General features: G+C 39.4%; 1 protein-coding gene across 1 annotated transcript in view; it reads left to right on the top strand.

Annotated features, from left to right (window-relative positions):
• Positions 1-21,215, top strand: part of LOC148481203 (vomeronasal type-2 receptor 26-like) — a 173,549-nt gene that overhangs the window by 96,926 nt on the left and 55,408 nt on the right. Inside the window, exon 2 of the mRNA XM_088453817.1 lies at positions 5,089-5,377. Within this exon, the coding sequence (XP_088309943.1) occupies positions 5,089-5,377 (289 nt within the window). The remainder of the gene's footprint in view (positions 1-5,088; positions 5,378-21,215) is intronic.

Genomic DNA, 21,215 nt, shown 5'->3' with positions numbered 1-21,215 from the left:
AGCTTGAGTCTCAGGGAAGGATAGAGGATAGGTGCGACCACAAGGTGGCATCTTGTCAGGCATCAGATCAATTGGACAATCCCATTCTCTGTGAGGAGGTAAGACATTCACCTGTTGTTCAGAAAAAAACATCAGTGAACATCTGGTACTCCTTAGGAATAGCTGGATGTATTAATGAAACTCTCTTCCTTACAGGTCATATCTTGGGAAGACAGGACTTCTGACAGTCAGTCTCCCATGAAAGAATCTGCATTGAACACCAGTCTATCCTGGGATTATGCTGGCGTAACCAGGGTAATCCTAAAATGATTTGGATGAAGTTGCTGTTACCTTTGTATATAAGTCCTGACCAGGGGCACTGAGAGGGGGGGAGCAGGTACTAATTACCCAGGCATGAGCTTGCTGCAGGGGCCAAGTGGGGGCCCAGGTCCAGTACTGCTCCCCCTCCCTCTTATGTCACAGCAGCCCAGCAAACACTATTATGTGCTGGGCTGCACTTTGAGACTGCTCTTGGCTGCTAAAGCAGCAACCAGAGAATTATCTTATGCCCATTGGGGGGTGATCACACTGATCATGCCCCCGTTGGCTGTGCACTGGGCTGAGGGGCACAGAGTTCCCCCCTCCACAGGTCACAGTGCCGCTGCAAAACATTTTTTTGCCATTTTTTATTAAGGGGGCATGGCCATGCCTCCCACTATTAGGCCATGTCCCCTGTCACCTGGGCCTGGCACAGCTCTCATCGGCCCTGGTCCTGACTCTGCAGAAGAAACACAGATCACTGTAAATTGAGGTGTTTAAAATAATTAAATTTCCAATACAAGTGTCAGTGCAGCAGAAAGGCCAATCCATGGATATCTGTAATTGCTGTCAATGATCCTTTACATACAGTACTCACACAAATGTGAAAATGGCAGATGAGTGTCTTCACAGTGCACTTAGTGATTGAGATATGCACCGACCCCTGTGTTTTAGTTTTGGTTCATTTCAATGGTGGCTCCAGAGGTGGGGCTGCAGGGCAGTCCAAAATTCAAATAGGGGAGACACACCAACTGTCAATGAATAACCAGTGATGTTTGGCAGGGCTTGAAAGTACAGTTGGTGTGGCTCCCCTATATGAATATTGCACTGTCCTGCATCCCCACTTCTGGAGCTGTCACTGGATCTAACTCATTGTTGTGTTTGGGTTTTGCCAAAATCACTCTCATGTTTTGGATCTGTATTTTTTTTATTTATAAAAACAGTTAAAATCACGTAATTTGGGCTAGTTTCTAAAATATTGTTAACCTCAATAACATTAATATCTTGTCATACTTTCATGACCTCATAGCTCACAATATTGTTTACATACAGTCTAGGTCAAAAGGTTGCACTGAGCTAGCTGGCTGACTAAGCTAAGCAACAGCTTTGAGAGGCTTAAACATCTGGCAATTCATTTTCAAACATGGCACATCTAGGAAACCAAGTGGCACTGCTGTGGCAGAAAGGAAGTCAGTTTAATAAACTATTCAACCAAATAGAAAATTTAAACCATGAATGTTATCATTAATTAAGAACTAGATCAGAGGTGAGAGGGAGGTGGAATATGTATGTAGTGGAAGGCAGGGAAAGGAAGCAAGGATTGATTTGTATGTTAGTTTAATTTAATTGTTTGATTGTGAAATTTAGAATTTATCATTGGGGATAGTCTGTTTTGCATAGACCAACATTTTGGTTAATATTACTCTAATTTATTACTAATTTGGAACATATTTTTAAATCAAAACCAATTTACCCCAAGAAAATAGAGCCCACTCTTACCCAAATTAAAAATACCAGAATTAATGATTGATTGATTTTGATTATTAATTTAATTATCCGTCCATCAAGGAGATTTTCATGAGCATTGTCCTTACCTCTTTTTCCTCTGGTGTTTTCATCCAGCCTACACCCTGTGTTTTGCAAATACACTGGTTGTAACCATTTTGCAGCCAAGATAGTCAATTATGGCAATCCACTGACCCCCATGGAGGTCATACTATTTTAGTCTGCACCTATCTAAGTTTTCATGACCATCGACCAAGAGATCAGCAGCGGCCTAAAGGTGCAACCAAAGGGCAGGCCTGCACCGCAGCATGGCTTATCACCACAATTTTTACACCCCTTCACATTTAAGTAGAATACTTGAATGATTGATTGATTGGTTAATTGGTTAATTGGTTAGTGTTGATAATTTAACTATAAAAAAGCAAATCAGAGAGATAAAAAGCATTATTAAAAAGCAAGCATTCAAATTTCCAATCAAATTGATTTCTGAGGATTTAAGGCCTAGTCAAATTGAAAAATGTATTATATGATTTGATGATATTAGTCTGTATCTGCTAAGAAGCTGAAGAAAATGGGGCCTATATGCCTGGATGAGAAACTGGTGAAGGATGGCATTGCAAGATTCAAAAGAACATGAATGCCCCAGTAAAGTACAGTAATAAAGTACGCCATCTTGGCAACGCCCATATTAATAAGTGTTGCACTATAGAACTGTCCTTAGGCCCTCCCACTCACTCTTATTTGTATATAAAAAAGGACATGAACAGTTTAACAATCCATTCATTATAGCAACTTCAGGTGCTTTTGTGGCTGAAGTGATTGGTTTTTTGGGGCCCCCACAAAACAAGCCACCAATGGGCTTAAGGCAGCTAATAGTGATGTTAATAATTGGCTTTAGGCTGCTAACAGTACGGTTAATGGTTGCTTGTCTACAGTGGCAAGATTTCATCATACTCCTTCTCACCCTAATCAGTGTTAACATAATCTTCACACAATATTAACATTACCACTGGAATCCACCATTACAGAAGTTTCAGTCCTTTGATGTAATTTGTGGTAAATGTCTTCCTCGTGGAATTTATAGTTGATTATGAAGAATATAATTGTTTTCATATTTTAAGGAAGTAGCTTCCTATTCTGATTGCTGACAAGGTTCCCTTCTGTGGTGAAAACACTTTACAAGTACACACTGTAGGGTGGGCAGCTTAATCAAAGCAAAACCAGTTTTTACTAGTGCCTCCAAATTGTCTTTTTCTACCTGTATTCAAAGGGACTGTCTGACATGTCTAATTGTACACTATCATTAACATAATCCTCTAACATTCTATGGAAACTTTTTATTTATTAGAGGTGATTTTTTCAGCAATGTGAAATATTGTTTTCATTATAGATGGCCTGAGAAATTATCTAATCCCTTGAGCACTATCTTCAGTAAATAACATTGAAGGACTAGTACTGTCATGACTGGTGGAAGTAGCTGCAGTGCTAGTACTTGGATCATACTCCTGTTGTTCTATCAATTGAACCTTGTGATCCATATTGATTCATTGCACAGATATTATTAACACCATGGCCCTTTATCCTACTGAGCATTAGTGTTGACATTTTGTGAGCCTGCCTTCCATTCACTAAACACACACAGTTTTAAACAAGAAAAATATTTTTTTTAACTGTGATTCTCTGTGAGATATTATTAACATGGTGGCTCTGAACCTACTGAGCATTAGTGTTGTCATATCATGGGCCTGCCTGCTGTTCACTAAACATACACAATTTAAAAAAAATTTTGGCTGATGCATAACTAATATCATATATATTCGCCATGACATATAGTAACCGATTAGTTACTGTCAATTTTTGCTAGTTGCATACTGATTTTTCATTATAATCAGTGGTATCCTAGTCAGCGTTTACTGACTAGAACTCCTGCATGTTTGTATGTTATATGTAGTTTGTTGTATACCGTTCATTCTAACCAAATTATGACTAAAATTTAAGTTTTAACTAATCAATTAAGTTCATTTACAAGAGAGCCCCCGAAAAAGAGTCTTCTTTTCTTCACTTACAATATATGAAGACTTGAAAGGACAGTGGGCATGATTCAGCATGGATCGCAATTGCAACAGCTCACGCAGATCGACCGATGGTGCGTACTGCACATGTGTATGCATTATAGTACACGTGCATGAGTTAGCAATGCGAACGCTCTGTGGTCACGCTCACAGATAGAAAGCTATCACAGATGGAGAGATGGAACATCAGCGTTTGGGGGTGGAGACTGGGGAGTGGTTGGAACAATGCAGGCGTGCCTGTCCATTTGAACGCCGTTACTTGGGTGTGCATAAATTAGCCACTGCAATGGCATATGCACCTTCAGTACTCACTGAATGCGACAAGGTTAGCAATTTCTGAGTAGGGTCATACCACGCAATTGTACATGAGGATCCAATGTTACTCAGTGTTCCTGATGTATAAGCAGGACTGCAAGGTATTACGGATGTGAGATAATGGTAGTGGAGGTCTTTATGCTGGCTGTGTGACAATATCACAATAGCATTCATTAGCACATTTTCATATCAGAACTGCATGCGTTATCGCAGCCACAAATGCAATAGCAATTGGTAATGAATCATCCCCACTGTGTTATAGTTAAGGTGCGGCTACCTGAACTTGAATTCTATCTCTAAAAGCCTTGCCAACACTGCCTCCCTCGTCAGATCTCCTGTGTGAAATGGTTGCGAACACATTGGAAGGTCTGTAATATGCAATCCAAAATACACGAGATCTGACCCTGGGAAGATGACATTTTGCCTAATTTTTGAAATTTGAGTCTAGCAGGAGAAACTGATCTTGGGAATGAAAGTACTCAGATATGCAAATTCAGGTGGGTTCGGTTTTTTGAAAACCAATCCTGCTTATCTGTATTTATATGTATTCAAAAAAGCATGAGCACAGGGAACTATGGGAAAATGATGTTTTACATGCTTCACCTCGGGATTGGATTATGCTATTGTAAAGAAGTCAGATCTAAGTTTTTTGTTAAAATGTGGTTTTGCCTCATGACAAAGTCTAATTTTGACATGCATATTTGACTCATTACTCGGTACTACATGATATGCTAAATTCAGCGCCAATGGACATTTTTGAGTCTGAATCCTCTAGTAATGATGTTACAGCTTTTCCTTTAGTATTAATTTTAGTAATAATTAATAATTTATTACTTTTTTTGAACCTTCTTAAAGTAACACATTTATGCTAAATTATTTTTGTTATTTGTTTAAACAGTGTACACCGCAAAAAGTACAGACACCTTCGAGCTTTTATTTATACAATTAATGAGATTAACAGTAGCCCAAAAATTCTGCCCAATATTACTCTGGGCTATAATTTGTTTGATTCTTGTGGATATGAGATGAAAGCTATAACTCATGTCTTAGATATATTATCTGGTAAAAAATTAACTCCTAATTACTCATGTAGGAAACATGGTAAACTGGTTGGTTTTATTGGAGATCTCAATTCTTTCACCACCATTCCTATGGCACAAGTGCTGGATATATATGGGTATGCACAGGTAAGTGACCTCAGTCTTTATTAGTTTCAGTTTAATATTTGTCTGAAATTGGCTGTTTCATGAAACCCATATACATTATCAGTCCAAAGAGAAGATTGATGAAAAGTTTGTGTTGGATTTAAATCCAGGAATGCAGAAATGTGTCCAATAATTCATATCATCATTATACATGTTACATTCACAGCTTCTTCCCATGTTACAGCAGAGAGTAAATGGTGGAGGTGTGTCTTTATTAGTTACAGAGCGGGATGGGTATCCTATTAGCATAAACATGTTTTACATTAACCAAAATCAACTTAATGTAGATAGTCTTAGTAACGATGACAACATGTTATTATATCTGAGATGTTTCCTTGCTATTTTAGTTCCTGAATCGAATGGTGCGTAAACATGGAGCAATAAAAATTGCACAATATAAACCATATTGATCATATCGTTATCATTTATATCATGCAGTTTTTGGTCCCTTCCAAACCACCACTGACCAGTGATGCACGTGCACGTATGGACGATTATCGTCCATCGGCCGTGCATGTAGGCCAACGCTGTAGATATTGACCAGGTTACTATAGGGCCATTGTTGGTGGGTTGGTGGTGTGCTGGATGATCAATATCAGTCATCCAGCATACCAGGAGGGTGCAGGGCGATCAGTCAGTGATATCTTATCACTGACTAATCCCTTTGTGCATGCACCATAATTTTCTGATTCTGTCCCACATGCAGCTCCATATGTGGCTGTATTTAAAATGTAGATATTTTGCTAATGGTATGCTAATTGTATGTTAATGGTTTGCTATTGAACTTGCTCCAGCATAGGCATTCTCTCAGCATACAGAATAGAGTGTTTCTCTGGCTGCATAACCATGACACCCAGAAAAACAAGTTTAGCAGCTGCAGATAAATTAAAAGATCTATCTGACTCATAGACAGGGTTGGACTGGCCCACAGGGGTACACGGGAAATTCCTGGTGGGCCCCACTGCCTGAGGGCCTACACACTCCTCTAAGGGCCTGGTTCCAGACTGTGCATATGATACAGTGTACTGCATTTCCAGGATTATGGTAGGCATACACTATCACTATTTACTATATATATTTATAATGAGGCCCAGACCACACACTCTCTAATGGCTAGCCAAAACTCTGTGTTGGCTTGCCACACCCCCTCTGGAGACAGTGTTGGGATCCTGGCTCCAGAATCCCAACCACCAGCATCCCAAAGGTAAGTATTGGGGGTTAATGGAGGGTTATGGGTTAGTGTTAGGTACTATGGGGGGAGAGTTAGGTTTTGGGTGGAGGGAGGGGGAAGTTAGGTTTAGTGTCAGCATTGGGGACTGTTGGGATGCCAATATTGATCTTCTCACAGCTGGCATCCCCACAGTTAGGATCACATACTCAACCTGGTTGAAACAGGTATTAATACTGTTATGCAATGTATGATACAGTACATTTTAAATTAAAATATATATAAAGCAACCTCTACACTGTAAGAAGGATTGTGGCTCTGATCCTCATGATATATAGAACATAGTGATATGTCCTTACTCCTTATACACCTGGAGGTATATTTACAAAAGTGCAGGTTTTTTGAAGTGGAGATGTTGCCCATAGTAACCAATCAGAATCTACTTAACATCTATCATTCCCCTCCTTTAAGATAAAATATAAAATCTGATTGGTTGCTATGGGCAACATCTCCACTTCTAAAATCCCGGACATTAGTAAATGTACCTCCTACCCTCAATACACCACATGCTGCAAGATACCCAGCGCCACTGAGCTGCTCTGAGAGTGGCAACATTATGGCTTTTTTTTAAATTGTGCATCTTATTCACATTGTAGACATGTTTTTGAACACTACTGAAAGTGCACTACAGATGCCAGGTTGCAACCTTAACCACACAGGAATTTGTTTTGAACACATACAGAGTACAGATGAACACAATATACCTTGTCATGAGAAAAAGCCATATACACAGCATTGCAGCACTTCATACACAGATACAAACTGATTTGCTCATAGATTTACAAATGTACAGTTCATCAAATTTATTAGTGCAATCTACAGATGTGTCCTTATACACCTAGGGGAATAATTACTAAAGCGCAGGTTATTAAAAGTGAAGATGTTGCCCATAGCAAACAAACAGTTTCTAGCTATTATGTTCTAGAAAGTGCTAGATAAATGTAAAGTAGAATCTGATTGGTTGCTATGGGCAACATCTCCACCTCTAAAAAGCTGCAGTTTAGTAAATATTTACCCCTAACGTCAATACATCATTAGGAGAGATACGCCTTGCGTAACTAAGCTGCGCCAATTGGTGTAGTGTAGCGAGTTTCCCTTTAAATTTGCATCTTATTCACTCCACAGAGCAATTAGAAACACCACTCAATCTGTACCAGAGTCACTACACTGCGACATTATTTACACAGGAATTATTTTTACATAAGAACACATCTGTAAGTGATAATTACAATTCTAAAGGTTGGGTATATAAATTAGACAGGCAAAATTTAGACATTCAAACCATAAATACCATCATTTCAACAGGAAAAAACAGAATTTAGACATACAAATTTTTTACATTTAATATGTAGACAGTCAAGTTATTATTATTATTATTATTATTATTATTATTATTATTATTATTATTACCAGTTATTTATATAGCACACACATTGGGTCTCATTCAGACCCCTCGCAAGTGGGTCGATGTTTAGGCCCTGCGCAGGCGAGTAATTCTCTCGCTCTGGGGCTCGCTACAAACGGGGCGCCCCATTTGGTAGGTGGGCGGGGTGTGGTTGGAAAAATGGAGGCGTTCCCATGCGAACGCCTGCCATTTGGGGGCAGCCCCACTGACATCACGAGTGATGTCAGTGGAGAGCTTCCAGGTCTGTTAGAGCTGAAAGCTCTCTGGCACTTGCGGCTGACAAGACCCTACCTCAAAGGTTCTCGTTGCAAGCCCCAATGGTCGCAATGGTCTAGACCATCACGACCATCTCCTGGTAACCCACAGCTTAGCGAGCGGCCAGGAGGCAGCCTAAAAAAAAATGCAGCCAGCCTAATTCAGAGCGAGCGCTCGCATTTTGCGAGCGGCTCTGAATGAGGTCCATATCCCACAGCACTTTACGGAGAATATGTGGCCAGTCACATCAGTCCCTGCCCCAGTGGAGCTCACAATCTATATTCCCTATTGTATGCACACACACATACACACTAGGATTAGTTTTTGTAGGGAGCTAATTAACCTACCAGTATATTTTTGGAGTGTGGGAGGAAACCGGAGCACCCGGAGGAAACCCATGCAAGCACAGGGAGAATATGCAAACTCCACATAGTTAGAGCCATAGTGGGAATCGAACCCATGACCTCATATTGACAGGTAAAGTACATTATTTAGACATGGACATAATTTGGACATGCAATATATAGATAATGTGAAATATCAACATTAATATTATAGAGAAACACAATAATAGGACTTGGGCTAGTGAATTCCCATGTATGATTGTATATCAGAACAAAGCAGAGAATACTTCTATTAGTAAACTGATCTATATTTAATTTGTCAGAATATCAACTCTACAGTATATTGCAACATTGTTATACAAAGTAATATTTTACAACAGGTGTGTATATAAAATTGATTCTAAAACTAGGTACACACTTTGTGATATGTGTACCCAGCGATATGATGGGTGACCCCCCCCATGACATATCGGGTGGCCAGTGGCATAACTAGGGCTGCACCGCCGGGGCTTGTGCCATTGGCGCCATGTGACTGGTGGTGCATGAGGAGCAGGAGGGGGAGCACCACCGCCCACAGTACAGGCCTGCCCTAGTCACTCAGTGTAGTGCAGACCACAATAAATAGTTACACAAACATCTTTGCCGGTGCTGGTGGCAATGTCCATGTTTTAGCAGCCAATAAGAGTCAGACAGACTCTCGTTGGCTGTTGCACCCAATGCCAAAGCCGGGCTGGAGCTCACATTAGACAATCTGGTGACTGACAGCCCGATATGTTGACACCTGCCACATCCCACTGCAATGGGTCATCAATCACATCATCAGGTTAAGCTGCATGCAGGGATGAACTGATGATGCAAATGATGACCAAAAGGGAGAGCGCAACAGCCAACATAGTGGATACATACTAGACGATTTTGACGATATGTCATTCTGATCCATCAGAATCTGGCATATAGTACAAGAAATTGTATAGTGTGTACCAGGCTTAAACTGTTTTGAAGATACATTTAACTGATAAAATACAAAATAAATATAATATGATAAAAAATAGTCATTAAAAAGGAAAAGGTGGAAATAACGTCCAATTAAATTATACACTGTCTTAATAGAAAAAAGTACTGTATTATTGTTGAAAACTGAAAATATCAGCTCCTTGTAAAAGATGACAGATTATGAAACACTAGATTTACCAAGGGTGGTCAATTGACCCTTTTCAATTTTTGAAGCATTGCTGCTCTCTTGTTTAGGAACTTAGGGCTTCAAAATTTTGTGGATTTTAAAAATGTGGGTGGTTTGTATAAAAAAAGAGATAAAATTATTTTTTTTAAAACTATTGAAAATATCTAATTTTAGTTTTTTTACCTCTCTTTACCAGGAGTGGTCATATGACCACACTTATATTTTGTTTTAGTAATAATTGCAAAATGTGATGTTTTTTGTTTGTTGATATTTTGTTTAGTACATTAATACCATGTCTGATGTTGATAAACCATATATTTTTGGTAATAGAGACCCTCTGTATACAATTACTCTTTATATCTATTTATATGCATTTATACATTACAATAAGATGTGACTTGCTTGTACGTGCTGCATATTTTTGGTTCCAATTCTATGTATTATGTCTGGAGGAGAATAATACTCTCTGGCTTCTGAAAAATCTCTGAGGAGCTGAAAAAGTACAATTTCCACTTTGTTGCACTGAGCTCATTTCCTTGTAGGTGCATAATGACAAACTAAGCTGAGCCGCAACAATGCAGCCATGTGCATGCTACAACTTGCTAAAGTTGTCATGCAGTGGTTTTGTCTCCAAGTCAATGAGAGGTCTAAGTACTAAGGGGGCATTTACCACAGTGTACTGTTATGCACAGGAGAAGAAAATGCAGATGTACTATGCGATCATTACTGTTCAAATTTAAATATAAATTGTAAATAAATATCATATCAGAGGTAGTTTTCATAAGAGTGGCTAATGACACAAGCCTGCCCCCCAACATCCAGGTCAATTCGCCGAGCAGGTCCCTAATACTCTGGGGTTCATGTCTGGGGCACAGGACACCTCAAAAACCAGCATAGCCAAAGACCCCCCCCAGGGCATCATACAAAAGAAATGTGACTGTGAAGTGTAATAAAGTATAAGATATGTGAAGGTAGCTAATGAGTGCTAAAATAGTAACAAAGGTAAAGAATGTGTAAACAAAGTCTAGATTGGCACAACTTCCCCACCTCCCTCTATATGTTTTAACGCAATGAATTAGCATTTGACTGAACATTTTAATAGGCATAATCCAAAGTAAGTCCTATCTATATGTTTATTAATTATGGATTTTTATAATTTTTTTTATGGGGCAGATAAACTCAGCTGGAAGTGCCTTATTTACTTCTTTATATGCATGATGAAAGTTTCATCCCCTCTTATTATTCTTTCTTCTTGTTTTCAAAGCAGGTTACTGTATTTTGTAACAATTTGTGCATGTTTACACAAGTAAATTAACAGTTTACATAAACGTTATGCTTTTTTTCTACCTATATTCCTTGTCACCTATAGACACATGTAGTTTAATACTAGTACTGGCAAAAACATAATTTAATCTTGAAACAAGAGTCAGGAAATGGAATGAAAAGTCAATGGTCAATTCACTCCTGACGGTAAAGGGAGGTGTGATGAAATTTCTGGTAAAGCTAGTGTTAAAGGAATAACAGACTACATTCCTCCTATTTGCTTTGGGTTAATTTTGGAGCCAAAAATACATTATATGTTCATCTGACAGTATGAGTGTATGTCTCCCAAGTTTGAATGGTTGGTCTTGTCAGAGGTTGTAAATAAAAATGTTTATTACACACATATAGCTGTTAGGTATGTTATTGGTAATTTTATCAACCTAGACAAGTGGGAAATAATAACTTCTATAACTCTGTGTTATATAAACTAGTCAATTCACAGTAACTGAAAGGTGAAAATTTACTTTTGATATGATACTGAGTGCATTATCCCATAAATGCTGGGTTTAAACTGCAGCGAAAATATCCCTGTCAACTACAGTAGCTGCCTGCAGGGGGTGTACTAAAAATAGCTTCACTTAAGTGCACAAATATGTCTGACTTCTCGCTAACAGAAGTTATTCTTTGAGCTAGGGCTGAATTAGCACTATTTTTGTCATACAGGGTAACTGGAGAGTGTTTTGGGGTTAGGGGGCACACTCTGTGCTTATTAGCCCATGCACAACATTAACTAAGAGTTGTGTAATTGGGGTGTCATAAACAAGGTGCTAGTCCCAATAAACCAATGCAGAGAACAATGTAATAATATAGAACAAATGAGGTTTATGTCATGGATGCATGCCCAAATGAATAACATATAATCAATAAACATCAAGGTATGCATTCATAGTAAATAATCAATGTGGCAATGTGAATGCTGAGAGTAAACATAAAAAAGGTAGGTACATTTTCATTAAAATCAAAATGCCTCTATGGGAAGGAGGCTGGGTTCTCCAGAACCAAAAACAATGATGTTAATATAATGTTGATAATATTATATTAAAAAAACATGCAAGAGTATAATTAGATCCGTGTGATGCCAGAGGCAGCAGGTAGGGGATAAGCCACTCCTAGCTGATGACATCATTCATTTAATTCATAAAGAAGCTAGGTAGGGGTGGCAAATTCAAAAGTGATAAGATGGACAAATAAATCGAAGGTGATGGAGTCTCTCCCCCATTTGCTGGTAGCCAGTGCTGGTGGCATCTGCTGCTCCCTTCCTTCAGTCTTGCCTGGGGCCTGCTCCTGCCCGCTGTGCTGCTGCTAAAACTGCTAAGGCTAAGGACATTAGATGCAGCAGGGTAACCAGTAACAATAAACATCTGTCCCACTTGCTTGTCCACAACACTGCCTGCACTACCACTGTCAAGGTGAAGAGTGGCCTCAGCCAGCACTTCCTGCAGCTAGCCTGCTGCTATGTACAAAGCCTATAGCTCATCTTGCCAGATGGGAAGCAGCCAGCAACAAGTCTGAACCCAAGCAAAATAAGAGGCAACACTCCACACCCCCAGAGCTGATGAGGTGCAAGAAGAGCTCAACTTTTTATGGGACTGGGAATGGTTGTATGCTCACAGAGCTCTCATCCTTAGTTCCACAATAACCCTAAAGTCACAACATGGATAGGAACAGTCACTGCTTCTTCTACTGCTGTGTCTTCTGCAACCCCAGCGTCACAACACTGGAGCTACCCTCTGACCACACTGACATGGTGGGATCCTTGCCAGAGTCCCTGCTCTGCCTTCTGCCACCCCCATGGTATGTGCTCTTGCCATGCTGCCCATAGAGACCCCTGAGCACAGGATGCCCCATCCAATACCTGATGAGGACACAGCTAGAGACCAAGGCAATGTGGCTCTCCCTCAGGTCTGACGTCAAGGGGCTGAACACAAAGAACACAGTGGCCTGGTGCAAGCTGCAGTATCTTCTCTTGGCAGACCTTCCCATCCAGGTGAGAGGGGAGCACATAGTTTGGGTGCTGTTCTCCACCTTACTGCCTGCTTGCTACCTGCTGCTGCTGAGAGGCCAGCACATTTGCCATCCTCACTTCTATCCAACCATGTTCACTTCCATGGGGCTGCTTCACATTGATTTCTGGGAAAAAGCAGGTGCATCTAGTTTATATCATTAAGGAGCAAGCCCTTGGCCCAGAAATGGTTTAGGTTAATGTCATCAATATCACTAACACAGGTTATAGTTACAGCTCACATCTATTTTCCTATTATTTATGTCCTAGAACATTGCTGGATTGAATTCTGCTATCAAAAGACATATGGCATTGACACATTAAACTCTTCCACCCAGATATAATATTATTGCAGGAAAATCATTGAGTGAAGGCTTCTGTAGCACATATTAAAAGTCAATGGATACAGTAATGTGTCTCTGCCTCCTATACTAACAGAGAGGTGTTGCTAACCTTTTCAGAAAAAAATCTATCTTACTCTATTACTAATACAATACCAGAGGGTCGTTATCTTCTTATCCATATAACAAACCAGGGTCATCATTTTACAGTTCTTAATTTGTATGCTCCAAATAACCAAATTTCTCCTTCTATAAAAAAATTGTTTAACCTCCTTATGTTAATGGATAGTCCATATTTTATAATCAGTGGGTATTTCATCTTGCTATATGATTCTTGTCTTGATGGGACCACTCAAATCCCTTCTTCCTCCTCCTGTAACAGTATTCCCTTTCTTTGTTTCCTTCATGCTATGATAGATGCATGGCTATTGCAAAATCCCTCTAGTAAGGAATCTACTTATCACTCTAGAGCACAGGTTCCCAAACTCAGGCCCTGATTCAGAGCCGGACGCTCTGACAGAGCGATTGCTCTGAATAAGGGCCATCCCTCCTACTTTTTGGAGCGGCCTCCTGGCTGCTCGCATAGCTGTGGGTGACCACCCACAGCTATAGTGAGCAGCCAAAATGATGGTCGCGATGGTCAAGACCATTGCGACCATCGGGCTTGCGACGAGACCCTTGACTGAGACCCTTGACTCCCACTGACATCACTAGTGATGTCAGTGGGGCCGGCCCCAGATGGTAGGCATACCCATGGGAACGCCTCCAACTGGGCAGCTACGCCCCTGGCACACCCACCAAAGGGGGTGTGCTGTCAGTCACCATCGACAGCATGCCCCCTTTGGTGTGAGACCCTTAACGATGGCTTGGCCATCATTATTTGGGTCTCACGCATGCGCACAATGGAGCCACCTCCGTCATGCGCATGCGCACTTAGGCAACATCGACCCTCTCTCAAGAGCTCAGCGCTTGGGAGCTGGTCTGAATCAGGCCCTCAGTCCTCAGGACCCCACACAATGCATGTTTTCCAGGTCTCCTCACAGAATCCTAAGGGAAATAATTTTCTCTACCTGTGGATCCTTTAAAATGTGTCACTGAGTAATGACTTCACCTGAGCTCCTGCTGAGTGACCTAAGAAAACGTGACCTGTCTGGGGTCCTGCGGACTGAGTTTGAGAACCACTGCTCTAGAGTATGTAAAGCGTTCACTAGAATTGAATACAGTATATATTGATAGCAGACAGTAATGGATTGGGCCACTGGGACAGTGAGAATATTCTTCCTGGGCTGGTCACATATTTCCCTTGGCTTACTCTGCCAACTGAGCTGGCACACATTAGCTGGCTGCATCACTTCCACTGTGGAACCAGAAGGCATCATCTGCTCTGGATAGAGGGCACTTCCAAGTGCCACTAGCTGGGAGCAGTAACATAGTGTGCAGGGTCGGCTTGGTGTTCTGATCATCCCTGTAGCCTGGCTCAGGGAGTTCACTTTACCACACATGATTCCCCACCTGTGCACAGTCCCAGACAGAGGCAGACTGCATTGATGAGGTGAGAGACTGAGATTTGGACAGTTATTTGAGTAAGAGCTGAGGAGGGGCTGAAGAAAGTGATAAGGAACCAGGAAAGTGATAGGGTCAGAGGAAAGTTAGAAGTGGCTGAGAATGTTGAGGGAATGAGGAAGCTGAGGAGGGGCTGTGGGTTGAAAAAGGTGATGAGTTACTAAGGATGGTGATAGGTGGGCTGGGGAAGGTAATAAGGGCCTTCAAGCTGCAGATGGTGATGAGGGGATGATGATGGTGTTAGGGTATAAGGATGGTGATGAGGGGCTGTAGATGGTTATGAGGGGCTGAGGATGGTGGTGAAGGGCTGAGTATGGTGAATAGGCATTAAGGGATGAGAATGGTGCAAGTCTGAGGATGGTGGTGAGGGACTGAGACGAAGAGGATGGTGCTAATGGGCAGAGGATGTTGTTTAGGGTCAGAAATTATTGGTGATGGGCTGAAGATGGAGGTGAGGGGCAGATAGTGGTGATGATGGGCAGAGGATATTTCTGAGGGGCAGAGGATAGTGATGAATGGCTAAGGATGGTGCTGAGGGGCATAAGATAGTGCTGAGTGACAGAGGAAGGTAATGAGGGGCTGAGATGATTATTGCAGAGGATGGTGATGTGGGGCTGACATGATGCAGGCTGAGGATAGTGATAAGGTGCTGAGGGCCAGGGTGAGTGAAGTAGCAGGACCTAGTTTCAACTCACTGGTCTGCTCAGGTCTTTCTCAGGGTGACACTCACTGGTATGGACTTTCTGGAGTGAATGGAGGCACTCACTAATTTGGAGGCTGGCCTCCTGCAATTATCAACTATCTGTGATAGCCCAGAACATGGGGTCTACAGTCTACTGTAGGGGACTGGGGGGAATCAATTATTGATTTGTTTGTTTTTCCTGTGTGAGCAATCATTGATTCAATGTGTTTTATTTTTTTCTTGTGTAAGTCAATGTGTGTGCTTTTTCCCTGTGGGGGCTATTGTGTGTTTTTTCCCCACGGGGGCCAATGTTTATTTTCCTATTGTGGGCTGATGTTTTGTTTGTTTTCATATGTGTTTGTCTGTCTTCCTGTAGGAATCAATGTTTATGTATTTTTTTTGCGGGGGCCAAAGTTTTTATTTTATTTTGCAATGTTTTTTTGTCTGCAGATGCGACTGAGTTGCACCCCATATGCATCCCAGTGGTGTTTGTACAGAGTTCAGTATAGATTCAGATGCATACACAAAGTAGTGTAGTGTATTATAAATGTGTTGGGCCTTCCTAGGCAGTTACTGGAGGTTGGCTAATTACTAAAGATGCAGATGTAACTTAGTATGGGTGTGTTGCATGATCATGTTGCTGAAAGTGGTTGTGTAGAGAGATGCTAAGTTGCTCACATTGGAGGCCATACAGACTATTGATTTGGCATGCCATCACGGGTTTTGCATAATCTGGTTGCACGATGCAGCTTAGAGAGTGAGTCTGAATCAGGCCTAAAGTAGCAAATGCAACTGAATCAATAAAAGCAAGGAAGGCTGCAACTGGGTCCAACTCAGAATCCAGCACTTATAGGAGGGATCCCACTCCCCCATGACAGACACTGCCCCCATTTGGGCTGCGTCCATAACCTTCCATCCTAATCTGCCCCTGATAGCAGAATACTTATTCGGACTTATAACTAATATGTTTATAGATGATTTCTTAATTTCAGATTATACCCGTTTTTTTATTTATACCAGCAAAATACTCTCTCTACATCCTGTCTTTGATCCTTTCCATAATTTCTCTCCTAAAATAATAAATAAATAATAATATTATTATATCTGAGACTTACAGTAAATAAGGGATTATCTGGATGACATTGTCCACTGGGACAACTGTGTATTATTTTTTGAGGTTTCAAAGGCAGTGATCAGGGAGCTATTCTTCATAGTCACTTGACAGATGCATAATTATGTTACCTTACTTTCATCACAGCTGCCAATAAAGATATTTAACTTAAACATGAGCAAATATTAGAAATGTTCCTTTTGCAGGAGGCCAAGCTTCAGATGGACTTTACGTGCAACAATTACTACAGGTGCGTAGGTAAAGCCTACAGAGTACTGGCATTTATGGTGAAACTACAAAAGAAAAAAACAGTTTATTACAAAATTAACTGACCCCGTTCTGAGCTCTTCACTTACTTCTCAAGCTGAAATTACTATTCTGTTTGAGTCATATTTCAGAGAGTTATATTCTGATTACTTTCTTTCCTTAAACATACTCCATTACTGGAATTAACATACCAGCAGAGGGTGACACTATACAGACATATTGAAGAATAGGTAAAATTAGCCATTGAAACACTGTATTTAAATAAAAGCCCCAGAACCTGGCAATTATTACACTTCTTAAAGATAATATAGTCTCCACTCTTACCTTTTTATTCCATCAAATCCATTCATGTAATATCTTCTATTCTTCTTTCAACAAAGCCACTACTTGTAGCTCAATTACTTTACTTAATTAAAACAAAAAATATGATCTAATTAATTTTTTTTCGCAACAGACTGCAGGTATTAAAGTCAGACTTTTAATGCATAATCAAATATGTTTTACACAAGGCTGTAATTCTGTCAAAGGCATGTATTCTGCCATAGCAGCTTTGGTAGTTTCACTTTTTGGCAACTGTATTATATACCATAAAATTTTATAAAGCCTTTGACAAATTAATTTGGAACCATTTTTACCGGATTTTGGAATACAGGAACTTTGACACACCATTTATTATATTATCAAATATTTTTACTTTTCCCCTAATTCCAAATTGCTTAATAATGGCAATCTTAGGACTACACATTCCAATTCTTACAGGAACCAAAAAAATCTGTGCTTTATCTCCTCTGCTATTTAATCTTGCCCTAGATCCTTAATTGCAAATTCAGAATTTGTAGATGATATACTAATTTTCATTACAATCCCTGAGAATGCTTACTACCCTTAATGTTAATGCTAGATCATTTTACTCTTCTCTCTAGATCAGTGATTCCCAACCTCGGTCCTCAAGGCACACTAATAGTCCTGGTGTTAGTGATATCCATGGTTAAGCATTGATAGTTAAGTCAAAATAACTGAGGTACTAATTAAGTCAGCTGTCATCAAGTATGGTTATCCTTAAAACATGGACTGTTAGTGTTCCTTGAGGAACGTGGTTGGGAACCCCTGCTCTAGATTCACATTCAACATTGCAAAATAAACTGCCATAGCCAAAGCCCTAATCTATGATTTAGGAGGTTTGCAATGGGCTACTTCACATATTCCCTATGTTAGCATGCATATATGTAAATGTGTGTGGCAAATCACACTAGTGCTTGGTGATAGATCTCTAAAGTAGGCGCATATACATATTAAATGTATATATAGAATTTTTTTTTATTATTATACTAAACATGTACAATGAAACAAAAGTTGTAAAAAATGGCACAAATATTAAAACATCAAACACCCTTCCACAAGGGACAGGGATCAATAGACATATAGACCCTTTAGCATTCCATAATCACAAATACAATCAGTACAATTACCTTTTAATTAGGGAAAAATAAAATTGTATGTAAATCACTGAGTCAAAATGACTAACACTAACTCCATTAGTGGGCACTGGGACCCTTAGTTTATAGGTACTAGATAGTCCTAAGGGGTTGGAAAAAAATACAACAGGTTCACAATGCTTGTAATGTCCTTGAATGGTTGGTCTGGTCACTTCAAAATGTGCACAACTGCAGCTTCTAATGCATTTTGACCTAGGGGTCTTCCTTGGAGCATGCTGTGGGTGTATCCTAGCTGTTCTTATATACCCTAAATGGGAGGGACTTCTTGTGGAATAAAGGAAGTAAACCTATCATGATTGACGATGTCTGTAGATACAAAAAAATAACATTTCTAAAAGTTAAAATGGAGGTATCAATGATGCCTTTTATTCATAATTCACTAATAAATCAAGCTATGGTTTTCAAGTGGGCTAAAAGAGACATAAGAACATAAATATATTCGCTGCATGAAAAGCAGAAGTCGAAACCTTAACCATATCATGTTCTTTGCATAAGTGGGTCCCTGAAGATACTATACATGGTCACGAAGAATGGTTTCTATTGCTTTCTTCAATACAAGGAGGCGGACACTTTTACCACATGTACCGAGCTGGAGCATACTCCTCCATGTTGCGTGTGTTAACCAGAAGTCTTCACATGGAGCTCGCCCAAAGTGCTGCCCCAACTTTGATTGACCTTCCCGGAAGTGAGTCACTATTGTTTTGTGTCCCGGGTAAAACAATGTTCCTCCATATAACATGTATAAGTTGGAAGTTCTCAACTAACTTGTCTCAAGTGTAATTTAACTTATAACAGTGGAAGTGATATGCCAAAAGAAATGGAAAAAATGGACACTCTTGTACACTTTTTAATTACATTCCAAAAGATACTTTATACCAAAAAGGTAATAAGTCAATATTAAAAGTTCTTTATTGGGTCACAGAAAAAACATGTTCACCCAGTTATGAAAAATAAAAGAAATAATAGAAAAATGTCCTAATAATATTCATAGACTTTATGAACTAAACATTGCCACTATTATTTGTAAAATAACAATAGAATTAGAAAGCTGGCAACATTTATGGCTGCCCATTTTGTGTAGAGCCAATTTAATTAAAATGATAAGCTCCCTAAAATTACTCTATCCCTTACAAGTCTGTCCTCTCCTCACTTTGTCTTATGAGAAAATACATTTTACAGATATTTGGAAATTTATACGGAAGAAAAAGAAACCAAAATTTATTATGTCAATTTTGCAAAAAAATACATTGGAAGGTAGAATAAATTTTCCCCAAATTATGCTGTGCAATAATGCAGTGATATGCCTATATATCAAGAATAGAGATTCATATGCCAATTTTCCCATAATGATTTTTAGACAACAAAGATTTAACATGTTTTTTCTTTTAAACAAATGTGACATTCGCCCACATATTCTTGACAATACACTTTTAATGTTAGCTTGGCCCTTGTGCCCTACCATTCACTTCAAATTTAATTTAAATACCTCCTTGTCTCTGTTTCTACTGTACCTCTGCTGAAGAACCCAGAGTATCAATAGAGTTTGGCACTCTATCTTTTCAGGGGATGTAGTTATGAGAATCCCTACAATGGACTTAAGATAGGCTTTAAAATACAGATGCCTATCTTAATACCAATGCTGAAATCCAGGAGGACGTGGTTTCAAATGAAGTAAAAAGGAAGGAAGAGGGGAAGAATTGGCAAAATAATTGCACAGGAGTAAAATTAGGTAAGAAAATGAAGTCTAGTCAGGTAAGGTCTCTACTTCAAGAAAAAGATGGGGGTGCTCCCTAGAGTGTACATTTATATGCAGCAAGAGAGGGTAAAGAAAAAGACTCCTTTGCGAGGCACACCCCACAATTTCATAATCACAAAAAAATAGAATAGTAATTAAAACATACCTTTTATTAGATAATCAATAAAAAAAGAACAAAAGAAAATCACTAGAATAACTATCTATGACCATATTACAGAGATAAATGGATAATCAAAGCACTAATATCACACACAGACAAAATAATATAGTAAAAATTGATGAAAAATAACAATATTGACACATGATACTTATGTGTAGAATCTCATACACTATTATCATGTATCCATATATGATAATTAGAACACAGATGTATGCAGTCTATATCTACTATGATGATTGTAGTTAGATCTAAGCAGTAACATATGTGTTTTAGGTATGGTACCTTGCTGGAATTGCCACACACATATATACAGGATCTAAATGTTATTCAAGCTTCACTATCAATGCCGCCCACATGTATTCAGAAACCAAAATATGATTCTGCAAAGACAGTGTATTATTGTCATCAATATGTATAGCTGGCTACAGTTGCGGCACACACGTATATGCACGGAATCTAGTCATTCTGCATGCAGCAGCAAAATAAAAAAATGAAGATCATATACTTTCAATGTGACACCTGAATGTGATAATCACACACCTATATGCAGAAACTAATAGTTCTATATGCAGCAGAAAAGAGCTCATGAGCAAAAATCATACATCTGAAATAAATGGCGATCATTAAGTACAGTAAGGGCAATGTCACAAGATAGACAACACATAAATATTACATTAAAAGAAAGAGAAAAGGTGTAAATGAAACTT

This window comes from Taudactylus pleione, unplaced genomic scaffold (assembly GCF_031769625.1).
Source record: "Taudactylus pleione unplaced genomic scaffold, aTauple2 ptg000592l, whole genome shotgun sequence".
Classification (NCBI taxonomy): Eukaryota; Metazoa; Chordata; class Amphibia; order Anura; family Myobatrachidae; genus Taudactylus; species Taudactylus pleione.
The sequence above is the reverse complement of the archived record's forward strand: the minus strand, read 5'-3'. Positions and strand labels throughout refer to the sequence as shown.